This window comes from Fusarium verticillioides, chromosome 5, assembly GCF_000149555.1.
Source record: "Fusarium verticillioides 7600 chromosome 5, whole genome shotgun sequence".
NCBI classification, from domain to species: Eukaryota; Fungi; Ascomycota; class Sordariomycetes; order Hypocreales; family Nectriaceae; genus Fusarium; species Fusarium verticillioides.
The window spans coordinates 3,414,158-3,437,073 of record NC_031679.1 but is presented as its reverse complement, the minus strand read 5'-3'; the positions used below and the strand labels follow the sequence as shown (position 1 = coordinate 3,437,073).

The window sequence follows — 22,916 nt, the reverse complement described above, 5'->3', positions numbered from 1 at the left end:
TATTTTTAGTTTGAGGTCTGAACTTATTTTGAAATATCTGACTTCATTAGAGTATATGAGTCAAATGAGTCAAGTAATAAGGTTCTCTTGCTCAAAAGCAAGGCTGTGAGATGCGACATCCGCTTCAGGCGCTGAAGCTAAACGCTGGCCTGATCCACTCTTTGTGCTGGCAACGCCCAGAATCTGCCCGCGTCATTGCTTGGCCCGGGCACACCCAAGGTATGCTTTGCGCTTAACTTAACGTGAGGGGACTGACCTGACTGACTCTTATATTAACCCAGGCGCTTCCGCCCTTCACTTCTTTGTTGTTCCCCCTCATTACTTGATCTTGAATCATCCACATCACACTTTCTCCTACAGTACAGCCATGGTCAGATTAGTCGACTCTCTCTTCACCAGAATAATAACTGCTTTATGCTCAATCGTAACACCTGCCTCGATTTTATATTCTCTTTCATACACCCCACCACCATCTTAATTTGGCCCGATCTTTCTTTTGGAGTCCTCTTTGGTCCTGTCGCATAGCCAGATACCAACGAACGCCTCAATCAATCAATCAATCAGCTAGCCAGCTGCACGTCAAACAACTACGGGACATCGCATATTCGACTCGACTGTTGTCTAGTCTCAGCCTTAGCCTCAGCCGACTCTCATCCTGTGTCTTCCCTTGCGTTTGGTCGATTCAACCTGTCGCCACAGACGAAATGAGTGAGACCCCATCTCAGCCTACAACCACTCCCGCCCGCCGTCGTAACGGTCGTGGCAATGGCCGTCCTGCTGCTCAGAAGGCTTATGCCTCGGAGAATGACGTCGCCTCAATTGATCCTGCACGTTACGATCGCGCTCCACGAACTCCTCAGAAGGGAGCTGGGACCGATTCTCCTCATGCGCAGCTGAGCCATACCAATTCGAAACAGCGACCTAGGAATGCAAACAATAATAACAATAACAACAACAACAAACACCGCGGGAAGAATGGTCCTCACTCACCTGAGTCTGCTCGGCCTGGTCGTCACACTCCACCACATCAATCTTCATCCATGAAGTCGGTCTCTGCCTTTGCCGGAGCCACTTTCCATGCATCTCCTGCGCCATCTGCCTTGCCTCTCCCTAGTTTTGTCTCTCGTTCGGTAACCGAGTCGCCTAGCGTCAGCAAGACATCTCGAGACATCCTACAGGAACCCTCGCCACCTACCGATACCGAAGCGCCCACTCCTTTGCGCCAGAGTGCATCAGGTGCCCAGGAATCTCCGCTTGATTTCATGTTTCGTGCCCACCGTCAAGAGAAGGAACGTCAACGCAGCGAAAGCACTAGCAGCTTCCGCCCTTCAGGCCTCGTCACTGAATCACCCTCTGCCCAGTCTCCCTTTGGGCATGGTAGCATCCCAAAACCTGCAACTCTCCCTCAGACAGCCCGCACCCAAACACGCTTCCAGTCTGGTGGTATCGACAGTGTTGAGCTGGACGGGACTCCAGGTCGTCCCATGGGCCCGGCGTTTTCGACACCTTATCAAGAGCGCATTAAGGCTGCTCGGTCTAACTCTGCTCGGTCTCCTGCTGATCTATCCGCCACCCAGCCGAAACCCAACGCTGTACCTGAAGATCCTACTGAGGCCCTAAAGAAATTCCTATTTATCGGAAACGGAACAAATGTCTCTCAATCTGCCCCTACTGGATTTGCACCTGCACCTGCACCTGCACCTGCGCCCGCACCCCCTGCTCAACACTACAACTATGCCAGGAGTGTTCCTAGTGTCCCAGCTCCTTGCGATGGCCGCTCAAACAACCTCCAAGCTATGGAAAACGATCTTCGGCGCATTCTCAAGCTGGACTTGAGCACTGGATCGCCAGGAGCGGACCAGCGTTTGTTCTCATAAGAATTGGTGTCATGGAGTCATCATTCGTTTGGCGTTTTACTGCAACTCTTCTGCATAGCTTTTTAACTGCCATCAATTCCCAGGCGGCATCAACGGAACGTGATATTTGGCGGGACGGTTTTCATTGTCTAGGGGTTAAGGTATAGCGGCATTGTGTCTAAGTTTTGGCGTTATCAGAGAGAGGATTGAAGATATATTGAACGGACGAATGGTCTGACAACAGATGACGGGATCATAACTTGACTTATACAGTCGAATCAAACAGAGGCACCTCTGATCTAGAGACAGATTGATCTCCCCGTATCTATGGCGCCTGTATCAAAATGGAACAGCCTTGATCGCATGGGGTTTGGCGAAGGAGAAGAGAGAATTCCCCCCTGTTTCTTTGGAACGTATATCGTACGCGAGATTAGACTTAAATACAAATTTGACCGTTGATTCAACTTTGTTGATTCAACGCATCAATTGATTCTTGACGTTGGAAGAGTGAATGACTTGGGCATATCCAGGGAATAAATGCAACACCCTCAAGGAACTGAAACAGATCGAAGTAGTGAGACCAAGCTCTCATACATAGATACTATTTCCAGTGTCTAGTTGTTCCTAGATCCATCGACTGGCACTTTTGCCTGGAACATATCCCCTAACTAGTAGCGCCAACACATTAATAGGACGAACTGAATGTTTTCAAAGTCTGGGGTGCGGCTTGCTTCGGGGTAGCGGTCATTCCAAAGATCCGCTCCTGCCCCGCCATTCATCCCACGCTTGCAGGTTTGCCCGCACTCATGGAGGAAGGTGCCAGGGTGGGTACATACTTGATTGACACTAATGGAACACCTCACTTAGGTTCCCTGCTCTCGTGACGAGAAACTCATCAACCTTTGATTTCATAGCTCGATTCTCTGCAACTGAGGATAGATTCATCAGTTTCGTTTCTTCTTGTTCGTGGGTGGTAGTGTTCGCGGCATTTCCTCTGTGTGCAGCATCAATTCAACTTGTACTATCAAGGTAAGTGAGCCAACAAGCCAACAAAAGATCGTCCAAAGCATGCAACTTATCTGGGTCATGACTCCATCCCCAAGCCCCTCATTAGCTGTCCTCCTCATAATTACGCTTCCCCATGATACTCAAACCTCACTCTTGTGTGAATACTTCCAGTCTCTGCTGAAATGTCCTTCTGAGTTCTCAGATTGTTCTCATCATATCTCACCAGCCACCCCTCAAGAATCAAGATATCTCTTGCCACTGACACTGTACTGACTCTTATCTGTGAAGACCTTGAGACCTGAGCTCCCAGTTCGCTCTATTGCTTATCTCCAAGCCTTGAGTGTATTTCTCTCCATTCGGGGTGTCTTGTTGCCTGCGTCTGATTGTCAATGCTTTTTCAGACTGCGACTTCACTCCTCCGTTCAGCTCCACGACGATTAGCCGCAGCTTCACGCCTATCCTCTCGCCGTTGGGCCTCATCTGAAAATATGACCAAGCTCGACACTACCTCCAGGCTCAATCGCCTCAGAGGCTTAATGAAGGAGCGCAATGTTCAGATTTACAGTGAGATTTCATGATCTACACCTGCCATTCACTGCTGCATTGCTAACAATGGCTTCTAGTTGTCCCCTCTGAGGATAGCCACTCGTCTGAATATATCGCAGATTGTGATGCCAGACGTGCTTATATCTCTGGGTTCACTGGTTCTGCTGGATGTGCTGTTGTTACACTCGAGTCTGCTGCTCTTGCTACTGACGGTCGTTACTTCAACCAGGCCACATCTCAACTTGATAGCAACTGGACACTTCTGAAACAAGGCCTCCAAGACGTTCCTACGTGGCAAGACTGGTCTGCAGAGCAGTCTTCTGGTGGAAAGAATGTTGGCGTTGACCCAACACTCATCTCAGGCTCAACTGCTAAGAACCTTGCTGAGAAAATCCGAAAGAATGGCGGAGCTGAGCTTTTGCCTGTTGATGGAAACCTTGTCGATCTGGTATGGGGAGATGAGCGTCCTTCTCGTCCCTCGGAACAAGTAATCATTCAGCCTGACGAGCTTGCAGGAGAGTCTGTCCTGAACAAGCTCACCAAGGTCCGCCAGGAGCTGGAAAAGAAGCACTCCCCTGGATTTCTAGTGTCCATGCTGGATGAGATCGCCTGGCTATTCAATTTGCGCGGTAACGATATCCCTTACAACCCCGTCTTCTTCGCGTATGCTACTGTCACCCCTGATGCTGCTAAGCTGTACATCGACGAAGCCAAGCTGGACGACAAGTGCCGCTCGCACCTTACCTCGAACAAAGTCGACATCAAGCCATACGAAACTATCTTCGACGACGCCCAGGCACTGCACGCCGCTCATGCTGCAAAGAGCAAATCTGGCGACAAGGTTCCTACTGGCAACTTCCTCATTTCCAACAAAGGCTCATGGGCACTTAAGCGTGCTCTGGGAGGAGACTCTTCGGTCGATGAAATCAGGAGTCTAATTGGCGATGCCAAGGCCATTAAGACTGAGGCTGAATTGAAGGGTATGAGGGATTGTCATGTGAGAGATGGCGCTGCACTCATCCAGTACTTTGCCTGGCTTGAGGACCAGCTTGTGAACAAGAAGGCCACGCTTGATGAAGTGCAAGCGGCCGACAAACTTGAAGAGCTTCGAAAAGTAAAGAAGGACTTTGTTGGACTCTCATTCCCCACCATCTCCTCTACCGGCGCAAAGTAAGTTCGATTCACAGCGACACGAGAGATATTCATGATACTTGACCATTAAGCGTTGTAAGCTGTCACTAACCATTGGGTACAGCGCTGCAATCATTCACTACGGCCCTGAGCGTGGCAACTGTGCCACCATCGACCCTGAAGCTATCTACCTTTGCGATTCAGGAGCACAATACCGCGATGGTACCACGGACACCACTCGTACCTTGCACTTTGGAAAGCCTACAGAAGCAGAGAGGGAGGCGTACACTTTAGTTTTGAAAGGCCACATCTCTTTGGATCAAGCCATTTTCCCCAAGGGAACCACAGGCTTCGCACTCGATAGTCTGGCAAGACAACATCTTTGGGTATGTTATTAGTGGCAACCCGTGACGTGTGAACTCTAACAAGACTATAGAAAAATGGGTTGGACTACAGACATGGTACCGGTCACGGAGTTGGTTCATTCCTGAATGTCCATGAAGGACCCATTGGTATCGGCACACGTGTCCAGTATGCTGAAGTAGCACTGGCTCCAGGAAACGTGCTTTCAAACGAGCCCGGCTATTACGAAGATGGCAAGTACGGCATCCGAATAGAAAACATGGTCCTCGTCAAGGAAGTTAAAACCAAGCACTCCTTTGGTGACAAGCCGTTCTTGGGCTTCGAGTACGTGACGCTTGTGCCGTACTGCCGGAACCTGATCGACACAACGCTACTCACGTCTGAAGAGAAGGAGTGGCTCAACACTTACAACGCAAAGGTTCTTGAGAAGACGCAAGAATATTTCGAGGGAGACGACGTGACATTGGCCTGGCTCAAGAGGGAGACCCAGCACGTTGAGTGAAGTAACGGAAAGGGCCTGAGCAATACTATAGACGTACGAAGGTAGCTAGGATGAATGTTACAAGAAACGACGCAGTGAATAGTGGCCTTTCCTTGCTCTTGTTCCATACCGAGCTATTCTTCAAGAGCTTCTCGATGCCAAGAGTCCGAGGAATATCCAAACCCCAGCGAGATGCAACCTTTATATGTGAGACGGCGTCGGGAGAGCCTATTGGTAGAAGGTGACTTACATGGATAGAAAAGGCAATTAATCCAGTGAGAAGCGCAAGGGTGCGGGAAAAGAGTGCTACTACAACGCCGATTCCAAATCCTTGAGACAGACTGTGAGCTTAGATTTATATGACACTAGGTAAGGATGACCAACCAGCAACACTTCCACTAGAAAGCTGACGAACCGTATCAGGCGAAACATCGAGAGTACGTCGGCGTGAAGGAGGTCCTGTAGCAAGTGTCGGGGCATCACAACGAATGACGGGTCGAGTTGCAATGAAAGCTCCTACGCAAGTCGCGGGGGCAATGCCTCGGCTCATGGCCCGGAAGGCTACTCGAGAGTTGAAGGCTCGATACATGTTCATAGAAATAGCTCGTTTTGAGAATGATAGAGCCAATTGGTGATATGTAATTGGGAAAGGAAAGTTTTGAGTGTAGGTCGAGAGCTAGAGGGAGCTCGAGTCTGAATTGCTTATTACGTCAGTGACAGTCTAACAGTCATGAGCTCTCAGCCAATGACTGCTCAGCGTGGGGAGAACAAAGAATATCCAGCTCCCTTGAACATGACACAAAGAGTTGGTGGTACCTCGGTAACAAATTCGAACATGACAATTGATTGACCGCAAATATTACATTTACAGAAGAGGGCTCTTTCTGCCAGGTTCGGGTATTGAAGCCGACAAAACCCTCAAAGTAGTAGGTAGCAAGAAAGCAAAGTAAATCAGCCAACACACAAGGCCAGCAGGTATATCTCGAAGCGCCCCGACGCCATCCATAGTCCCAAAACCAAACGTGAGTAACCATACAGATCCTTGACTCTTTTTTGATTTGTTTTTCACATGTTGTTTCCGCAAATCCCTTCTCTAACCCAGTCCACCCCAGATACCGCGTATCCTCCTTGCTAGTTGAATATCCTTTTGCATGATTGTGACACGCTTGGCGTGAATTGCGCATAGATTGGTATCTTCGAACAGATGCACCATATAAGCTTCAGCAGCTTCTTGCAGTGCCATGATGGCTTGACTCTGCCAGCGCAAACCTTCGTCTCGTGGGCGCATCGTCAAAGCGATTTCTCGAACCTGTTGACCTAGTGTTAATTTCCAATTGAGCGAAATTTGAGGCGTCGAGTAACTGACAAGGCGCGCAAATGGGAGCTTTCGGAGGAGCAGTTTCGTGCCACTTTGGTAATGTCGAATTTCGCGAAGAGCGACTGTGCCGGGACGATATCGACGTTTTGCGCGAACGGGAACAGGATCGCCAGCTAGTGACATTGTAAGTAAAAAAAGAGCTACTAGGACAAGTCTGGGTCTCTGGGAATTCGTACCTTGAACGTCACTCGGCCGCGACTTGCCCGCGCCAGAAGCGTTAGATTTCCTGGGAGGCATTGAAAGGAGCGTGAAGAAAGAACAAAGAGCTTTACAGCAAAGACAGTAACATGCGGAAAACGAGTGAAGCAAATGCCTTGCACAAAACGCTCGAGTCCGGTCAATGCAATTCTCGTTGAAAGGAGGTTGTAGGAGAGAAGCGAAAGTGAGTGTTGGTTGTGGAATCGCAAGGTGGGAAGAACCACCGCGATTATGGGGAGCGTGCCCGTGTGAGCGAGCGCGCCTTCCCAGCCCCGCGATTTTATTTAATTGATTTCCAGCCACTTTGTCGTGAACCTGATTGATGCACGGCCACACATCCGCACGGCCACATTCTACCTACCTTACCTTACAGAAGCATGAGCTGGCCAGGCGAGGTACGTACCAGTATTCTTGGACGGAATGGTGGGGGTCCTGGACACACAGTTACCGGTACCCGTCAGTCTCTCAACGTGGCTCGTCCTATTCCGTCATCTTTCAATTCAACAACAAAACTTTCCATGCTTAGACTTTCACAGCATCTGACGCCTTGCTCTTTATCAGAGCCCTTGGTACTGACCGATACTAAGCTCAATCTCTACTCCTTCCGTTCTATGAAATAGATCCATTACTCGTCTAGACTACCTTGTTCATATATAGGTAGCCAAACTCCGATCATCGCTCGCTTGGCTGTTCTCGCTCAGCTACAGCATCACCGAAGGAAGATATTCCAATCAGCTTATCATGGATCAGGTCATGGATGGAGGCCGGCTACCTCTTGAACAATGGTTCTGGGAGATGCCAACATGCACTCGTTGGTGGACAACCGCTACCATTCTGACTAGTGCCCTGGTACAATGCCAGATGGTCACTCCTTTTCAACTATTCTACAGCTTTCGCGCGGTATTCGTGAAATCACAGGTTCGTATTCTTCCTAGCAATTCGTTTGTATGACAGACATTTGAGATGCGAACGCTTATGCTGACATTGCATCTCCTACAGTACTGGCGACTCTTGACGACGTTTCTCTACTTTGGCCCCTTCTCGCTCGATCTACTGTTCCACGTCTACTTCCTTCAACGTTATGCGCGCCTTCTAGAAGAGTCATCCGGTCGATCGCCTGCTCATTTCTCGTGGCTCCTACTTTATTCAATGGCCTCCTTGATCGCTCTCTCGCCCCTTGTTTCCATGCCATTCCTCGGCCATCCGCTCTCCTCAACGCTGGTCTACATATGGTCCCGACGTAACCCAGAGACTAGACTGAGCTTCCTCGGCTTACTTGTGTTCACCGCGCCTTATTTGCCCTGGGTTTTGATGGGTTTCAGCCTTGTACTGCACGGCACTATTCCTAAGGATGAGATCATGGGTGTCGTTATTGGACATGTTTGGTATTTCTTTTCTGACGTTTACCCGCCCCTGCACAACGGCTCGCGCCCCCTTGACCCTCCTAACTGGTGGAGGCGTCTGTTTGAGGCCCGACCTCGAGTTGATGCGGATGATAGTACAAACGACATCATGGTTGCTGGGGCTCGAGAAGCTGCGCCCCGAGAGCTTTAAAGGGTCAAGGGAAGAGAAGAGATTAGTCTCAGCAAGAAACAATAGAGCCAATTATGCTCAATATTTGCTATGGATTGGCGTTCAGGATTGGTATGTTTTGGAAGCATGGCACCGGACAGATGTATTGCCGATAGCGTTGATTTACTACGGCGTTGTCAGATTGGAATGAACAATAGCCTTTGAGCGTCTGGTAAAACTGGTGGTCGGTCATCTGTGGTTTACATGAGTAGGTAGGCATCATGATGCTGTCTCATGATATGAGAGTAAATTTGTATCAGTGCAAGAAAGCGCTAGTACCGTTCGCCCACTGTAGTTCGAGTGGGCACCAAGTAAGACCCAAGTCCAACATAGCCTCTGGATTGTATACGAGCTGGTCCATTGAGGGCCTGGCCTTTGAAGGCGTGTGTGCTTGTGATGTCAACGCTGCAGGGGACCTTTACCTTTTGCGTTTTGGTGTAGCGCTGATGCGCTGACGTCGCTAGCCTTCGCCGGACATTCCATGGTAGACCCCGCCGCCATGGAACCTTTGGGACATTGTAAAATATAGGTACATAAACAGCTTGGGACCCCGGCAATCTCAAAGCTTCAAAAAGAGCTTCCACCCGCTGACACCTTTGGCCTTGCAATACCATTTTACTATACTTTTGTCTTTACCGAAGAACCTCTATATTCGTCGAACAACTCAACAACCATGCGAGCTTACTTCTATGATGGCCTTCCCGTGCGTATAACCTCTCTTTGCAGAAAGGTCCAACTAACAAAAAATTACAGGGCGACCAGCGCCTCCCTCATAACTCGGGCATGCCCGTCAGTGTTGACGACCTCATGAACATCGGCGTCTACTACTACCATCTCCCTGAGCTCGAGTCCGTCGACAACCTTGCCAAGGAGCGTGGCTACAAGAACCGCGATGAAATCACTGTCTCTCCCCAAGCCATGGGCGACATCTACGAAACCAAGGTCAAGTCCTTCTTCGCCGAGCACCTGCACGAGGACGAGGAGATTCGATACATCCGTGGTGGTCGTGGATACTTTGACGTCCGAAGCAAGGATGACGACTGGGTGCGCGTGTTGCTCGAGAAGGATGACCTTCTTATCCTACCTCCTGGCATTTACCACCGCTTCACTACTGATGAGAGCAACGTAAGTCAATGAACGTACTCTACTGTAAACTAGAAAGGCTGACGATTACAGTATGTTCATGCCATGAGACTGTTCAAGGAGGACCCGAAGTGGACGCCTCTGAACCGAGGCCCCGATGTCGACAAGAACGAGCACCGACAGGAATACGTGAAGCAGTTCCTGGGCGAGCCCAACCAGTAAGAGGCCCACGTGGGAGTTAAGACAGTATTTGATAGTAGTGGAGGGTGCTAAGTACCAGGAGAACGACCGAATTACCAGTCCAACTGAAGAACCGTCAAACATGAACATCGCCGCTTGAAGCCGTGACGGAAGAGTATAGGGTTGACGTGATCGGGGAGCTGTTTTACGTCATTTTGCATGGCCTGTCTATTACAGACCACAAACCACAAACATACGACTTGTGAGCGGTTTTGCGAGATGTGAACTGAAAACAACTCAGTCGCAAATTTGTGGGAGTCTAAATAAGCAAGTCGATTGTCAATCGTTTACATCCATATGATATTTACGATCTATTTCTGAGGGGATGAGTTAGCGGGAGTTTGGAGAAGTCCGGTTCCATATAGCATAAAATATAACATTTATTCATCTTTGTTCCAAACTGAAGCTTTCATTGAAGTGCCCGTAAGATTCTACGGCACTTGCATTGCGTATCTATTCTACGCGAGGGCCGCAAGCTTTTTTACGATTGAGCGCATCATACGGTCAGCAAAGAATACCGCTCATAGCATTGGCTCCAGCGTATTTCATGGATCGTTGCGGGGCGTGTAAGTGGGAGTTATCCTGTCAGAGCATGCATGCGGCAAAGGCGTAGTTTCTTAAGATCTAAGTTAGTTAGTTGTTCCTCGACGAATCAAACCTTGCACTGTCTTGGAATCAAGCCTGAGGGCATCTAGAACACTCTCAAGATACCTTGAGCGACCAACCTGGACTAGGCAAGCTTTGGTGCGAAAGCATGAACTGGATATCCAAGCATAACATGCATGGATTCATTCTCGAAGAGCATAATTTACAATCAAGACAAGGGTTTGATACTTCTCGTCATGCTTTAATTCTCAGCCAGATTAGGTTCCAGGCGACAGTTCAGTCAACATGTAGAGGTTGACCATAAAGAATTGACAGGTCGGATATTATGATTACCTACGATGAGCACTGATACGTACAGTTTTGGACCCCGCCGGAGCATACCTAACACGAGACCCTGGAGTTTTATGGTTTACAGCTTTCAAAGTAAACCTTCTCTTCAATTCAGCCAAAAACAACAACAACAAATTTGAATAACGGGAATCTACAGCTCAATTGGAGATACCAAGACTCAACGCAAACGATGGATACCCGAACCGAAGTCTCAGACGTTACTGAGGCATCATCGAGGCCGCGAATAGCGCAGCTTCCTGCGAGCTGTGATCCTCCACAGCCCAATACCCCAGTGAAGCAGTTAGTCTGGGTGGTATGATTTATCTCCTGCACAGCACAGCGCTCTTTCATTCGTTCGATATGCTCACCGTTGGATGTACATACAGATCTTTGGAGGTACGGGTCAGATGGGGCACTCCCTGGTCAAATGTGCGCTTTCACATGGAGATTTGGTAACGTCGGTTGGTCGCGTATTCGAGACAAGTCTTAAAGACATGGAGAATATCCATGAGAACTGTCTCGGCGCCTTGTGCGACGTCCGCGCTCGCGAATCTGTGAATCGTGTCATCGAGCGTACGCTCCAGCGCTTTGGCCGGATCGATATTGTCGTCAATTGCTCTGGCTACGGTGTCATAGGCGCCTGCGAGGACCAGGATGAGCATGACATACGCAACCAGTTCGAGACCAACTTCATGGGCACGCTTCACATTATCCACGCTACGCTGCCGTACTTCCGCAGGCAGAATGCAGGCCGCTATCTCATCTTCAGCTCAACGTCTGGCGCTTTGGGCGTCCCTGGCCTGGGCCCTTACTGCGCGACCAAATATGCGGTGGAGGGCCTAATTGAGGCCATGCTCTATGAGACTGATGCCTTTAACATCAAGGCTACACTCATCGAGCCGGGTCATGTGAGACCCGACGAACCAGAGATGCAAGATACGTCGCTTCCAACGTCCTGGGGTCATTTTCTTGTGAAGCCACCCAGCGAGACATACGGGCATCCAACATCACCAGCGCTACATGCACGGAGGATTGTTCAGTGGCTCGGTGACAAGTATCGACCCACGAGCGCTATCAAGTGCGCTGAACTCGTATGGCAACTCGGACACTGCTCGTACCCGCCGCTACGATTATTATTGGGAAGCTATGCAATTGAGAGCATTCGCGATCGCATGCGGTCTGTGACAGAAGAGCTGGAGGATTGGAAGCATCTCAACTTTCCAGCCGGACCGGACGATGACAGAGAAGCTGGAGAAGAGACAACAGCAGCAGCACCTGAAACCAACGAGGCTGCTGCACCTGCTTCTTGATATTTGAGATGAACATCGTCGTTAGTTATTGGGTTACTGTGCTAGGGCACTTCTGAGGCGCAGGCGCAATTGGATTTCTCGTACCGGGTGGAGTGACTATTAAACGCTAATTCTATGATACAGTACGTACAACACAAATTCTTTTACGAGCTTACCACATACGTACTTATTATTACTGGACCCTGAAAGGAGATGCCGTGTGATCGATACGGATCTGGACCGAAAAAGGGCTGAACATTTTACTCTCTTACTTTCTCTTCTTCTCTAGGTACGGGTTAACTTACATTCCATTCAACACCATAAAGTTTACCCCCGTTCTTCTGGATGACTCAGCAGCAACGCACCCCAAATCCATCCAAGTCAAGTTCCATTTGCTCCACGTCTCCCTTTGAGCCCCTCGACCCTGTGGCTCGTACCTCGTACCTTCTTTTACGGATACAGGGCCCTCAATCTAAAGGGAGAAAAGATTCCAACGGGGGCTAAAGGGCTGAACACTTTGTCCAACGCGCTGTCACTTCCTCCCCTTACACAATTTGGGCCCACGAAAGCACCCAACGTTAGAACGAATCGATCATATAGCGTCTCGTTTCGAATCTTCGACACCGAAACCCGGTACTTCCGTCGCATCCCAGCGCTGATCCCGACGGTTTACTCCCACGACCGTTTCGTTTCGTTTCGTCCGCTGCCATAATGACCGATAAGAAGAACGAGGACTATGTTGTCCAGATGGGCAATGACAACTATGATAAGAATGAGAAGCCTTCTTTCCAGGCGCGATCACCGCCTCCCGCAGCGTACGGCTCAAGTCCAGTCAGTGGACTTGAACAATTGGAAAAGAGCCCGCCCTTGTCTATCTTGGCGTATTGTTTGTCTTCGATCAGTATGACTGTTGTCAACAAGTATGTTGTGTCGGGTAGTTTCTGGAACCTCAACTTCTTCTACTTGACTGTCCAGGCAAGGAAATCTCCATGACGAGGCATTGTACCCGTTTTCTGACATTGGACCCTGTAGGCTGTCGTGTGTATTGGCGCAATCACTCTGTGCAAACAACTGGGCTTGATCAAGGTTCTTGCCCCTTTCGACTCTGATCGAGCAAGAAAATGTACGTTCTTGAGGGTCAAGTTATGACCGTCTGATAGCTAACACAAAAAAAAAGGGTTCCCCATCTCTCTTCTCCTCGTCGGAATGATTTACACCAGTACAAAGTCGCTTCAGTTCCTCTCGGTCCCCGTCTATACGATCTTCAAGAACTTGACCATTATTGTCATCGCATACGGCGAGGTCCTTTGGTTTGGTGGCAGTGTTACACCTCTGGCCCTCCTCTCTTTCGGTCTCATGGTGCTGAGCTCGATCGTCGCAGCTTGGGCAGACATCCAGAGTGCCATCAACGGTGACTTTGGTACTGCCGACTCAGCAGCAGCTGTCTCTACGCTCAACGCTGGTTATGCCTGGATGGGAATGAACGTTTTCTGCAGTGCCGCCTACGTGCTCGGTATGCGCAAGGTCATCAAGAAGATGAACTTTAAGGACTGGGATAGTAAGTCATGCGCTGTCGGTGTGAATGTTTCTGTTGCTAACATTGTGTAGCCATGTACTACAACAATCTCCTCACGATCCCCGTTCTAGTTGTCTGCTCGCTTCTTACAGAGGACTGGTCCGCCTACAATTTCTCTCGCAACTTCCCCGAGGATACCCGTAACAAGATCATTATCGGCATGATCTACTCTGGCCTTGCAGCTATCTTTATCTCATACTGCTCTGCTTGGTGTATCCGCGTCACTTCCTCGACAACATATTCTATGGTTGGAGCCCTGAACAAGCTTCCTATCGCAATCAGCGGCCTGGTCTTCTTCTCAGCCCCAGTCACTTTCGGCAGTGTGTCTGCCATCTTCCTCGGCTTTATTAGCGGTCTGGTCTATGCCTGGTCCCGCGTACGACAATCGATGTCCTCTGGAGGATCGTTGCCTACGGTGCGACCTACGATGAGCGCGAGCGCCAAGAGCAACCGCGATGCCAACTCTTAGATGATACGATACAAGGCGCAACTTTAGACGTTAGTCTATTGTGCATGGCGTTGATGATGTGGATAAACATGGCTCCTGCGAATCAAGGGATAAAAGGCCTTCGGTAACTTATACAACCCGGGCTAGGTTTTTTTCTTTCTTTTTGGGTGCGTATACTATTGTAATGAGCACGACGGTGACTTATTTTCGAGTAAGAATAGACAAAGGAGTTTCGGATAGGGGTTACTGTTTGCTGAATGCATTATTCTTTGGAGTCCGAATCTTACAATGGACTGAGCTCAGTCATGATGGACGCGTTGGTGATCACGCCAGTTGACAGACAACTTCCATTAACTTAAGTCGATACTGCCCTATGCTAAAGCTCTATATAAGCACGCTTCTGTCTCATTGGCACATAATATTTACAAGGTCCAAGGCTCATGATCAACCTCAAAGGTCATGTCTACCTAGGTAGTTTTAGAGATCGACACGTGAAGTGCCCCACGTGGGTACCTAGGACGTCACTCTCTAGGTACCGAATGTCCAAGCTTTTTTTTTGCTTCTTCTCCAAAATGTTGGGGGAATCTTGTCTTCCACTCTATTCTAGATAAAGCAAGGGATAGCAATGACGTCTCTCGCTCTTTGATCAATCAACCCTATAGAACTGTTTCTTCCCGTCCTCTCTCACGCAATGATATAGCTGAGGCAGAGGCACAATTCCTAACATCTCCTGTCTATTTCCTCTTGAATTGTATAGGTAGTCTCTCAAGTTTGGAAGCACTTGGACTCCACAGGTAACTAACTGTATGCTGAGCTACCTCAACCGCTAGCAAGATGCTGTACTTTCTGCATAGGCGTAAGTTCCAAGCTTCATTCGTCGTTACACGACGAATCTTTTTCTCTAACTAATTGTGCTCGTATAGCTTTTGTGGCCTTAGCAGACACTGTTGGTGCTGCCCCAGACGATCGTGAGTTACTCCCCCTCCCCCAGAGCTTCCCCAAGCTCACTAGACTTTTGCCTAACACGACCTCAGTCAAACTCGTCACCTCGTTCCTAATATCTTTCCCCCTCGCCGCTCTCCTCAAACGAATTCCCGACTCCAGACCAGATCTCAAGAACCTCTTTGCTATCAGGTACAACACCAACGGTCTCTCAGTCAATCCATGTTCAGCCGCACTAACACGTTCAACCAAGCGTATCAATCTTCTACCTCGTCGGCCTCTTTGACCTGTGGGATGGTGTCCGAACCCTTTTCATCAGCGCAGGAGGAACATACTGCATCGCCAAATTCCTTCGAACGAGTCCCTACATGCCATGGATTGGCTTCGCTTTCGTCATGGGCCACATGTCCCTAAGCCATATCGCTCGTCAAGCCGCTGACGACCCAACAAAGGCTGATGTCACAGGTGCCCAGATGGTGCTTCTCATGAAACTGAGTGCATTTTGCTGGAACGTCGCTGACGGCCAACTCCCCGAAGAGTATCTGTCTGATTTCCAAAAAAGGAACATGCTCAAGGAGCTGCCTCCTATTCTCGACTATGCTGGCTGGGTTCTCTTCTTCCCTGCGCTCTTCGCCGGCCCGTCTTTCGACTTCACCGACTATCGTAAATGGCTTGACACAACCATGTTTGACGCACCCAACGTCGATCCAGCGAAGAAGCCTCCCGTGAGGAAGAAGCGAAAGATTCCTCGAAGTGGTGGTCCCGCAGCTTGGAAAGCAGCGAGTGGCCTCTTCCTCATTGGAATGTTCATGGCTCTAGGTGGTTCTTACTATCCCAGCCTGCTCACCTCTGATATCTATATGAAGTACGGTTTCCTTCGCCGTGTCTGGATCATGCACATGGTTAGTTTCACTGCACGACTCAAATACTATGGTGTTTGGTACCTTACGGAGGGGTCTTGCATCCTCGCGGGCATGGGCTACAATGGCGTTGATCCTGTTACGGGCAAGGTCTTCTGGAACCGATTGCAGAACATTGATCCCTGGGCTGTTGAGACAGCGCAGAATCCCAGGGGATATCTTGGAGGATGGAACATCAACACGAGCAACTGGTTAAGGAACTACGTCTATCTGCGTGTCACGCCTCGAGGCAAGAAGCCTGGTTTTCGCGCTAGTCTCATGACCTTTGGCACAAGTGCTCTCTGGCATGGCTTTTATCCTGGATACTACCTTAGCTTTGTCCTAGCAAGCTTCATTCAGACAGCTGCAAAGCGTGAGTTTATCATAATAGTTACTTACACTGAAGCACATGAGCGATACTGACAATCTCTAGATTACCGCCGTCACGTTCGTCCCTTCTTCCTAGAACCTATCACTGGCAACCCCTCGCCCAAAAAGAAGTACTACGATTTCGTATCTTACCTCGCCACACAACTCACCTTCACCTTTGCCACAGCACCTTTCCTAGTCCTCACACTACAGGGCTCACTACTAGCCTGGTCCCGCGTCTACTTCTACGCTGTGATCTGGACCGTTTTGTCGCTCGTTTTCTTCTCTTCCCCCGGAAAGGCCGCCCTGAAGGAGCAGCTCGAGAAGCGTCAGGGCCGAGCCAGCGCTAAGTTGGTGCGCTCAATCTCAACGGACAGTCTAACGGGCAAGGAGCCCATTTTGGGTATTTCCAAGGATATCGAGGGTGACTTCAACGAGGCCGTGGAAGAAATCAAGGCCGAGATGGAGATGAGACAGCGAAAGGTCAAGGCGGAGATTGAGGCGCATAAGGCAAAAGCCAAGACAGGCTAATCAAGACTTCATGTGCTGCGGGTCTGCCACTAGCCATAGCGGCATACTCATCACGGAGAGCTTGTGTGTCAAACGTGAAAGACGCATCCGGTGTTATGATGGTGTTGTTTCAGGTGTCCGGAGACAAAGAGTTTAGAGCCGATTCTCCGTTATGTACGGAGTAACGGTGAATTCATTGGCAAAAGTATACAATATCTTTAGCAGATTATACATCAGTTCATTAATCTATCTATACCTGGGATAATCTGTAGTGGTTTGCAGGTCCAGTTTATGTCCCTAAAGCTGATTAATTACATGGTATCGTGAAGTGAGTGTCTATGCTGACGGCCTTTTTTTCTCGTCTCAGCATTGCTGCCAAATCCAAACATAGTTGTACAAGTGTATATATCATCCACAATTCCTGATTATACAAAGTTCCATTACAAGCTTTCAGGACAAACTTGCAAGACGTTCGAGAGAACAGTAGAGCGTATAGTTGCATGAAAAGCCCCGGAGGGAAAAAGAAGTCGTACGTCGTCGAAATATTGAGACAGAAAAGTGTAAAGGCAAAACTTCGTGTCTCGTTGAAAAAGGTACGCTCAGAAAGAAGAAATCGTTGGTCGTTGAAGGTCTTTTTGACAAGGTGCATAAAGATCGTGAGTTTTGCAAAGTTCAAATTGGTTCGAGCAAAAATGGAAAGAATTCGTCATGTGTCGTAAATTGTTGAGATGCCGTGAAGTTCCATAATAGGTTTCGGGATCAGGGCTGTCCTCTGATCCTGGTCATCATCATGTTTTTTGGTAGGTGGTACTAATGTCCCCAACGTTGTTTAACGCCAACCACGATGAGCGCGATGATGGCACCGAGGATGAGTAAACCGATGAGGGACATTCCTCGGTTGACCTTCCTCCACCAGATTGCACTTGTGAAAACGGCATCCTCTTCGCCGCTTGCCCGAGCTGAGACTTCGTTGCGTTTGCCCAGCTCAGATGTACTGTTGTTCCGCTCAATGTCTTCTGCCTGATTATTCCGTTGAATAGGAATGAGTGCGGCAAACATCCAGGCTGTAACTCCGTTAGAACTGAGTCTCGATGTTCAATTTCCAGAACTTACCTAATGGGAAAACAAATCCCACTACAAACATAGTGACCTGAGCGTTGCGTCGGCCAGTCAGTTCGCTGCGTGCTTCCCATTGCAAGGCGGGAGGTTGCCAGATGCTTTGCGAGACAGGTCGTCGGTCTTGAGCCAGATGAGGTGACCAGATGCTAGAGGTTTGCTTCTTGATGTTACGCACGACAGCAAGGACGGGGTGAGCTGGAGCTGCGCTGATGTCCATGGAGCCTGTGTTTGAATGCTGGTGAGGTAAGGCTTCACGAGGCCGGCGTCGAGGGTTGCGAATGTTGGGAGCATTAGCATCCTGGCTTGGCGATCGGCTAAGCTGACCATCGGGAGGCTGACTTTGGCTGTATTCAGAGTACATGGACTCCATGGAGGGTTGGGCAGCCAGCCACTTGCGCTCGCCACTGCCATAGTAGACTCTGCAATCAATCAATCAATTAATTAACAATCTCAGGGCGACTTGATTTGTTTACTCACCTAGCCCAGGCAGGAACAGCAGCATTGAAGCTGGCAGTCGACCGCAGACTACGATCAGAAGAATAACTTGACAAGAACCTCCCCATTCGCGACCGAGACGAGGGATGATGGTAGACTTCCAAATCAGCCAGACCATCGCCATCCTCATCGTGGTCGCGAACTAGGCGAATAGTACCGGTTGCTGGATCGCGAGGCATGCTTCGCGCAAAGGTCGCCGCAGGAACTTCCAGTGAATTGCTTCTTGAGTGGGATGGGGTTTCGACATGCTCCTCAAGACCGAAAAGTGAGGAAGCCATACTTAGCACATGCTTGCTGTGACTGCTTCCAACCCCACTACCACGTCGACCTGGAACGGAAGAGAGTGAGAGGGCTCGAGACGCAGGCTCACTGCCTCCTTCGCTTTCTGACATCACTGTTGACAACTGACCACTCCATTGGTGGGGGCGCGCTTGAGGTCGGTTCTGAAGGTCTGGCCAAGATGGACCAGCGTGTTGTAAAATTGTCGGGGGTCCAACAAAAAGGGCCCGAGTAGCCTCTTGGGTGAAGATGGTCGATAGCGATGTAATTGACGCAGATCGGGATCGCAAAGTTTCGCGAGAGCGGGTTTTGGCGAGAGCAAAGCTGTCTGAGGATCTCCTTTTCCTTGGCTGCAATGGAGGAACAATCAGGCTTTCTTGCGAAAATTCGGGTCTCACGCGGTTCCTAACGGCGACAACAGAGGAAGAAGCGGAGTGGCCACCATATGTTACGACGTTGACGTTGCTGTCCTCGGTTTGTGGACGAGTGCTGATATGTAAAGAAGCCTCAGCTGAGGAAGGATCCCCGAGTAGCTCAATATTGGAATGGATCGATGAGGGTGGCAGACTATTTAGGTCTGCTACATTCATGGGAGAGCTGAATCCATATGTTTTGACATTCGTTCTCTCAGAGAAGGTTGATCTGGTTTGTTCGGATAATGAAGATCGAAAGGATGTCTTTTGAGTGAGCCACTGAGAAGAAGGACCAGCCTCATGATCGGGCAGATCAACCTCTGGCAGCGTGGGCAGAGGCAACTCGGGTGGAGCGTCTTGAGTCTGCGGCTGTTTTTGCTTCACGTCAGGTGTTTTAGGTACTTTACGGAGGCCCCCAAATAAACGATAGTTCCATGGAGATGAGTTTGAGTTGTCCGGGGTGGACGGATCTCGAGGCCGAGGTGAAATAACTGGAGAACTGGCGTTTCGTTCCGTGAGAGGAGTCATAGGCGAAGCTGGACGGCTCTGGCGATCATCACTGTATGTACCCATTGATCCTCGACCATAAGATGTGTTACCAGTGGTGAAGGATGGGGGCAGAGACCAGAGAGATTCAACCCTTGACGACATAGAAGCATCTTGAGGAAGTATGGAGAAGGTCTTATCGGCGTGAACATTAATGACCCTTTTGCGAGAAGGAGGTCTTGGTGAAGTTGAGGGTTCCCGGGAGGGTGGGCGTGAAGCATAAGAAGTATGATCATCAGCATCGGTATCATAATGGGGCAACCAAGGTGCAGGGTTCTGGCCAAATTCGGAGGATGGATATCGAGTAGGGCGCTTTAATGGCGATGGAGAAAGCACTGTACTTCGAGTCCGGGCCCGCTGCAGGGATGGTGATGGCGTTTCAAACTGAGAGTCGGAGGAATGTGTCGGGGAGCCATGTATCTGAGCAAGCTCTGAATCGGTCTCGGTACTCGCATCAGCGTAAGTAATTGTCTTTGATGTGACGGCACCATCTGAGGCAACCCGTGGAGGGCTGTAAGGGACGACCCGGATTCCGAGACGGTTGTTCTGAGAGTTATTCTGAGAGTTACTACGCTCATGTAATGCCTTGCGCGGCAGAGAGCTCGACGGTGAGACCGACATGCTCTATGCACGAGGCGATAATGATTGTGATTTCCAGGACATCAGGAGACCAAGAATAACTTTCAAAAACGATTGCCCTCGAAATTGGCAATGCAAGGCAAGGCAATTCAGTTCAAGATCTCGATCTTGAATAATATTGGGCTGTCGAAGTCGAGCTCGGTCGGGGCCGGAGGTGGGTCGGAGGGCCACGGCCGGGGGACTCGGACAATGGCAAAGATAAAAACCACCAAAATAAAAGCGACGATATTATTGAAGCGTCCAATGTTCCAAGGAATGGGATCAAGCAGATACCAAGCAATTCAATGCGAAACGAGCCGGGGTAGATCGAGTTGTCGCGAGGTGGATCGTTGGTGTTTCGTCCGTGGGAAGAAAAAAAAGACTCGTTCGATATAACAACTGAAGAATTAATTACCAAAATTGGAAGGAACCAAAAAGAAGAAGAGCAAGACAAGAACAACGATTAACGACTAATGAGTCTAGATAAAGAGTGTGTTGAATATCAAAGGCTTGAAAGAGTGACTGGCCAGTGGCCGATTATAGCGAGTGTATGTAGTTTGGTTGGAAAAGCACGAAACGAGAGGCGGAAAGAGAAAGACAAGACCATGGGGAAGGGACGGCGGGTAAGTTAGCTAAAAGGGAAGCAACGGTCCCTCCACATGCGACCAACGGCGGCGGTAGGAGCAGCGGCCTACGACGTGCCTGCTTCCTGCTAACTAAACTAAACTGAACCTTGGAAGGTGGACTGTGGACAAGCTGTACTGTGGGTATTCCAGCTTCTCGTTTTGCTGGTCCTACAGTAGCAACAGTAGATACTACGTACCTTGTCCAAGGCACAGCCTACAAGCAACTCTCGCGGTAATAATGACTAAAGAACCCAGGACCAGACGAACGACGAGGGTATGGAACGATCCGAGCACACAGACCTCACAACTTCTCACCCTTACAGAGGCTCTTGACACAAGCAATTGGTATTGGATCATTGACGTGTACTGGGCAAAACCACATCAGCCAGTGGTTGCAAGCGCCATTCTGCAGCTAGCGGCCTTGGGATATTACCTTCGCTGCAGCTGGGTTGCCCCTGCAGACGGGGCGCGGCGACGATGGGACCGTTGAAGGACAGGGGTTCTTGGTCGAGCTAGGAGACCTGAGGGAGATAGGGGCGCTCTGACTGACGCTGTGGACTGGGGAAAAAAAGAGGACAGGGCATGGAACGACACCGCAACTTTGACGAAGCAAGGTTGAGTTACTGAGTACAGAGGTTTTCACAACTTGAGCATAATTCAAGCACGAGAGAAGAGGACGAACCAAATCCATGAGAATAAAAGGAGAAATCTCGAGACAGGTCTTCAGGACCTATTCTGAGCTCTGATTTGTCCTCCTTAACACACCTTCAACTTTTAGGAACTGCACTTGGGGTTGTGCCGTTGTGGATCGGATCTATGAACTGGAACTGGTTGGACTGCACTATCGACGCTATTGCGGGGAGCCTCTTCCTGTGTGTGTCCAATTGGCAATAGCTCCGGCTATGTTGTATCGTAAGATACCAATGGTATCTGTCTTGCTGCAAGACAAGACTTGGATACCTTGAGCAAGCCCTTGGGCAGCAGGGAAACATTGTACCTCGAAATAAGATGCCAAAATTAACTCATCAAGAAGTCTCGTAAACTTATAACGATAAAGCTACCTCAGTCTTTCTGTCGCTTAGGATCAGGGGTCTTCAGCCTTTTCTCCTCCGCTACGGAAGAGACATGGCCTGGAGAAATTACTGGACCACCTCTGCCAGGTGGCAGGCCATCAGTGGTGTTGATTCTGGATATGATGAAGCACGTACAGAGACTATAATTATGGAACGATTGAGAATCAATGGACGGGTTCAGCTATCATCAGCCATTCAATCGGATGGAATTCTAGAATAATTGAGCGTTCAACCTGAAAACTGCAGTTACTCAAGTACAACTGCCCTTGAAGGTCACTATTTTGGCCGCCTATGATGTTTTCTTCCAGGCGCTTGTTTTACCTAAAGTGTTCCAGTTGCTCTGAGCTGGCAAGATACATCTCTCGACTCACAAGTTCAGTGTACATTGGTGTACCTTGATCGGGATCAGAGTTCTGTCTTTGCGCCAGTTCCAGTTTAACTACAGAGAAACAGCGCTTTCCGAAACCAAGACCTGCAGAAAGGTCAAAACATGCAAATTCTCTCCACTTGGTCGCTTCGAGGTCTGCACAACTCTTTGACTCGTGCGTTTGGGGCAGCGAAAGCCATTCCTCAAAGACGGTCGGCGATATAACCAGACGTCTTTTTAGGCTTCGGAGGCTTTGCCGCGCGCAATCTCACATGTGCCTCTTCAACGTGTCAAGCTCGCGTTGTCTGCTTATTGAATCGCGTGTGTGTATGTTATCTTTAGCATTCGGCTTACATGGGCTTTTTGAGCCGCTTCGATCTGTTCCAGGACAAGGGGTTGAGGCTACTGGCTCCTGAAGTTTCGGAGGGTGACATGAGGCTGCTTTTCCGAACAATTGCAGTCAACTTTTGAGATACTCATCATTTTCACCTTCTCTTATCGTCCAAGGAGAACAAAAGTTGAGACTGCCAACGTTACCATGGTCTCATCATGACC

The 22,916-nt window shown here is 49.4% G+C and overlaps 12 protein-coding genes across 20 annotated transcripts; 8 read left to right on the top strand and 4 right to left on the bottom strand.

The window, feature by feature from the left end:
- Positions 1 to 39: 39 nt before the first annotated feature.
- On the top strand, positions 40 to 2,368 carry FVEG_09166 (hypothetical protein). The gene is made up of 2 exons (XM_018898105.1): positions 40 to 219; positions 282 to 2,368. Exon 2 carries the CDS (start codon positions 705 to 707, stop codon positions 1,875 to 1,877), a length of 1,173 nt encoding a protein of 390 aa, XP_018755914.1. The 5' UTR covers positions 40 to 219; positions 282 to 704; the 3' UTR covers positions 1,878 to 2,368.
- A 322-nt stretch (positions 2,369 to 2,690) lies between these two features.
- FVEG_09165 (xaa-Pro aminopeptidase) lies at positions 2,691 to 6,238 on the top strand. 6 transcript variants are annotated; one of them, XM_018898104.1, is made up of 7 exons: positions 2,691 to 2,885; positions 3,153 to 3,206; positions 3,266 to 3,428; positions 3,488 to 4,580; positions 4,666 to 4,927; positions 4,978 to 5,754; positions 5,809 to 6,118. In XM_018898104.1, the coding sequence occupies exons 3-6, from the start codon at positions 3,353 to 3,355 to the stop codon at positions 5,404 to 5,406; spliced, it is 1,860 nt and encodes a 619-aa protein (XP_018755912.1). In that variant the 5' UTR covers positions 2,691 to 2,885; positions 3,153 to 3,206; positions 3,266 to 3,352; the 3' UTR covers positions 5,407 to 5,754; positions 5,809 to 6,118. The 6 variants fall into 6 exon arrangements, with proteins under 6 accessions (XP_018755912.1, XP_018755908.1, XP_018755911.1 ...); XM_018898102.1 differs by having other exon boundaries at positions 2,734 to 2,885; positions 3,153 to 3,428; positions 4,978 to 5,592; positions 5,644 to 5,754; positions 5,809 to 6,032; XM_018898100.1 differs by having other exon boundaries at positions 3,153 to 3,428; positions 5,809 to 6,238.
- Positions 5,432 to 5,980, bottom strand: FVEG_16531 (hypothetical protein; the record flags this gene model as incomplete). The annotated part of the gene is made up of 3 exons (XM_018905757.1): positions 5,432 to 5,584; positions 5,636 to 5,715; positions 5,770 to 5,980. The coding sequence occupies 3 exons, from the start codon at positions 5,978 to 5,980 to the stop codon at positions 5,432 to 5,434; spliced, it is 444 nt and encodes a 147-aa protein (XP_018755913.1).
- A 240-nt stretch (positions 6,239 to 6,478) lies between the features above and the next one.
- Positions 6,479 to 7,000, bottom strand: FVEG_09164 (histone H3-like centromeric protein cse-4; the record flags this gene model as incomplete). The annotated part of the gene is made up of 3 exons (XM_018898098.1): positions 6,479 to 6,694; positions 6,752 to 6,876; positions 6,940 to 7,000. 3 exons carry the CDS (start codon positions 6,998 to 7,000, stop codon positions 6,479 to 6,481), a joined length of 402 nt encoding a protein of 133 aa, XP_018755906.1.
- Positions 7,001 to 7,702: 702 nt separating this feature from the next.
- Positions 7,703 to 8,515, top strand: FVEG_09163 (hypothetical protein; the record flags this gene model as incomplete). The annotated part of the gene is made up of 2 exons (XM_018898097.1): positions 7,703 to 7,879; positions 7,961 to 8,515. 2 exons carry the CDS (start codon positions 7,703 to 7,705, stop codon positions 8,513 to 8,515), a joined length of 732 nt encoding a protein of 243 aa, XP_018755905.1.
- On the bottom strand, positions 7,867 to 10,073 carry FVEG_16530 (hypothetical protein). 2 transcript variants are annotated; one of them, XM_018905755.1, is made up of 2 exons: positions 9,708 to 10,073; positions 7,867 to 9,644 (listed from the first exon to the last, which is right to left on the bottom strand). In XM_018905755.1, the coding sequence occupies exon 2, from the start codon at positions 9,145 to 9,147 to the stop codon at positions 8,806 to 8,808; it is 342 nt and encodes a 113-aa protein (XP_018755902.1). In that variant the 5' UTR covers positions 9,148 to 9,644; positions 9,708 to 10,073; the 3' UTR covers positions 7,867 to 8,805. The 2 variants fall into 2 exon arrangements, with proteins under 2 accessions (XP_018755902.1, XP_018755903.1); XM_018905756.1 differs by having other exon boundaries at positions 7,867 to 9,641; positions 9,708 to 9,965.
- FVEG_09162 (hypothetical protein) lies at positions 9,207 to 9,838 on the top strand (the record flags this gene model as incomplete). The annotated part of the gene is made up of 3 exons (XM_018898096.1): positions 9,207 to 9,236; positions 9,287 to 9,658; positions 9,710 to 9,838. 3 exons carry the CDS (start codon positions 9,207 to 9,209, stop codon positions 9,836 to 9,838), a joined length of 531 nt encoding a protein of 176 aa, XP_018755904.1.
- Positions 10,074 to 10,885: 812 nt separating the features above from the next.
- FVEG_09161 (oxidoreductase) lies at positions 10,886 to 12,102 on the top strand (the record flags this gene model as incomplete). The annotated part of the gene is made up of 2 exons (XM_018898095.1): positions 10,886 to 11,105; positions 11,179 to 12,102. Exons 1-2 carry the CDS (start codon positions 10,983 to 10,985, stop codon positions 12,100 to 12,102), a joined length of 1,047 nt encoding a protein of 348 aa, XP_018755901.1. The 5' UTR covers positions 10,886 to 10,982.
- Positions 12,103 to 12,792: 690 nt separating this feature from the next.
- Positions 12,793 to 14,126, top strand: FVEG_09160 (GDP-mannose transporter; the record flags this gene model as incomplete). Its single annotated transcript, XM_018898094.1, has 4 exons — positions 12,793 to 13,056; positions 13,114 to 13,204; positions 13,259 to 13,639; positions 13,690 to 14,126. 4 exons carry the CDS (start codon positions 12,793 to 12,795, stop codon positions 14,124 to 14,126), a joined length of 1,173 nt encoding a protein of 390 aa, XP_018755900.1.
- Positions 14,127 to 14,659: 533 nt separating this feature from the next.
- On the top strand, positions 14,660 to 17,129 carry FVEG_09159 (hypothetical protein). Of its 3 annotated transcripts, none has more exons than XM_018898092.1 (6): positions 14,661 to 14,862; positions 14,920 to 14,961; positions 15,029 to 15,073; positions 15,140 to 15,239; positions 15,301 to 16,319; positions 16,380 to 17,129. In XM_018898092.1, the coding sequence occupies exons 2-6, from the start codon at positions 14,940 to 14,942 to the stop codon at positions 16,844 to 16,846; spliced, it is 1,653 nt and encodes a 550-aa protein (XP_018755898.1). In that variant the 5' UTR covers positions 14,661 to 14,862; positions 14,920 to 14,939; the 3' UTR covers positions 16,847 to 17,129. The 3 variants fall into 3 exon arrangements, with proteins under 3 accessions (XP_018755897.1, XP_018755898.1, XP_018755899.1); XM_018898093.1 differs by having other exon boundaries at positions 14,691 to 14,856; positions 16,380 to 17,119; XM_018898091.1 differs by having other exon boundaries at positions 14,660 to 14,961.
- Positions 17,043 to 21,017, bottom strand: FVEG_09158 (hypothetical protein). The gene is made up of 3 exons (XM_018898090.1): positions 18,422 to 21,017; positions 17,939 to 18,363; positions 17,043 to 17,889 (listed from the first exon to the last, which is right to left on the bottom strand). The coding sequence occupies exons 1-3, from the start codon at positions 20,296 to 20,298 to the stop codon at positions 17,636 to 17,638; spliced, it is 2,556 nt and encodes an 851-aa protein (XP_018755896.1). The 5' UTR covers positions 20,299 to 21,017; the 3' UTR covers positions 17,043 to 17,635.
- FVEG_09157 (hypothetical protein) lies at positions 20,901 to 21,411 on the top strand (the record flags this gene model as incomplete). The annotated part of the gene is made up of 3 exons (XM_018898089.1): positions 20,901 to 20,918; positions 21,036 to 21,058; positions 21,129 to 21,411. The coding sequence occupies 3 exons, from the start codon at positions 20,901 to 20,903 to the stop codon at positions 21,409 to 21,411; spliced, it is 324 nt and encodes a 107-aa protein (XP_018755895.1).
- Positions 21,412 to 22,916: the final 1,505 nt, after the last annotated feature.

Excerpts from the sequence above, each read along its gene's own strand:
- FVEG_09166 (XM_018898105.1), top strand. The coding sequence starts at position 705 with ATGAGTGAGACCCCATCTCAGCCTACAACCACTCCCGCCCGCCGTCGT.
- FVEG_09165 (XM_018898100.1), top strand. The coding sequence starts at position 3,254 with ATGCTTTTTCAGACTGCGACTTCACTCCTCCGTTCAGCTCCACGACGA. Across the intron at positions 3,429-3,487 it reads GCGCAATGTTCAGATTTACA|TTGTCCCCTCTGAGGATAGC; the intron begins GTGAGATTTCAT and ends AATGGCTTCTAG. Across the intron at positions 4,928-4,977 it reads TGGCAAGACAACATCTTTGG|AAAAATGGGTTGGACTACAG; the intron begins GTATGTTATTAG and ends ACAAGACTATAG.
- FVEG_16530 (XM_018905755.1), bottom strand. The coding sequence starts at position 9,147 with ATGGTATTGCAAGGCCAAAGGTGTCAGCGGGTGGAAGCTCTTTTTGAA.
- FVEG_09159 (XM_018898091.1), top strand. The coding sequence starts at position 14,940 with ATGCTGTACTTTCTGCATAGGC. Across the intron at positions 15,074-15,139 it reads TGGTGCTGCCCCAGACGATC|TCAAACTCGTCACCTCGTTC; the intron begins GTGAGTTACTCC and ends ACACGACCTCAG. Across the intron at positions 16,320-16,379 it reads CATTCAGACAGCTGCAAAGC|ATTACCGCCGTCACGTTCGT; the intron begins GTGAGTTTATCA and ends GACAATCTCTAG.
- FVEG_09158 (XM_018898090.1), bottom strand. The coding sequence starts at position 20,298 with ATGTCGGTCTCACCGTCGAGCTCTCTGCCGCGCAAGGCATTACATGAG. Across the intron at positions 18,364-18,421 it reads GCTGTTCCTGCCTGGGCTAG|AGTCTACTATGGCAGTGGCG; the intron begins GTGAGTAAACAA and ends GATTGATTGCAG. Across the intron at positions 17,890-17,938 it reads GGGATTTGTTTTCCCATTAG|CCTGGATGTTTGCCGCACTC; the intron begins GTAAGTTCTGGA and ends ACGGAGTTACAG.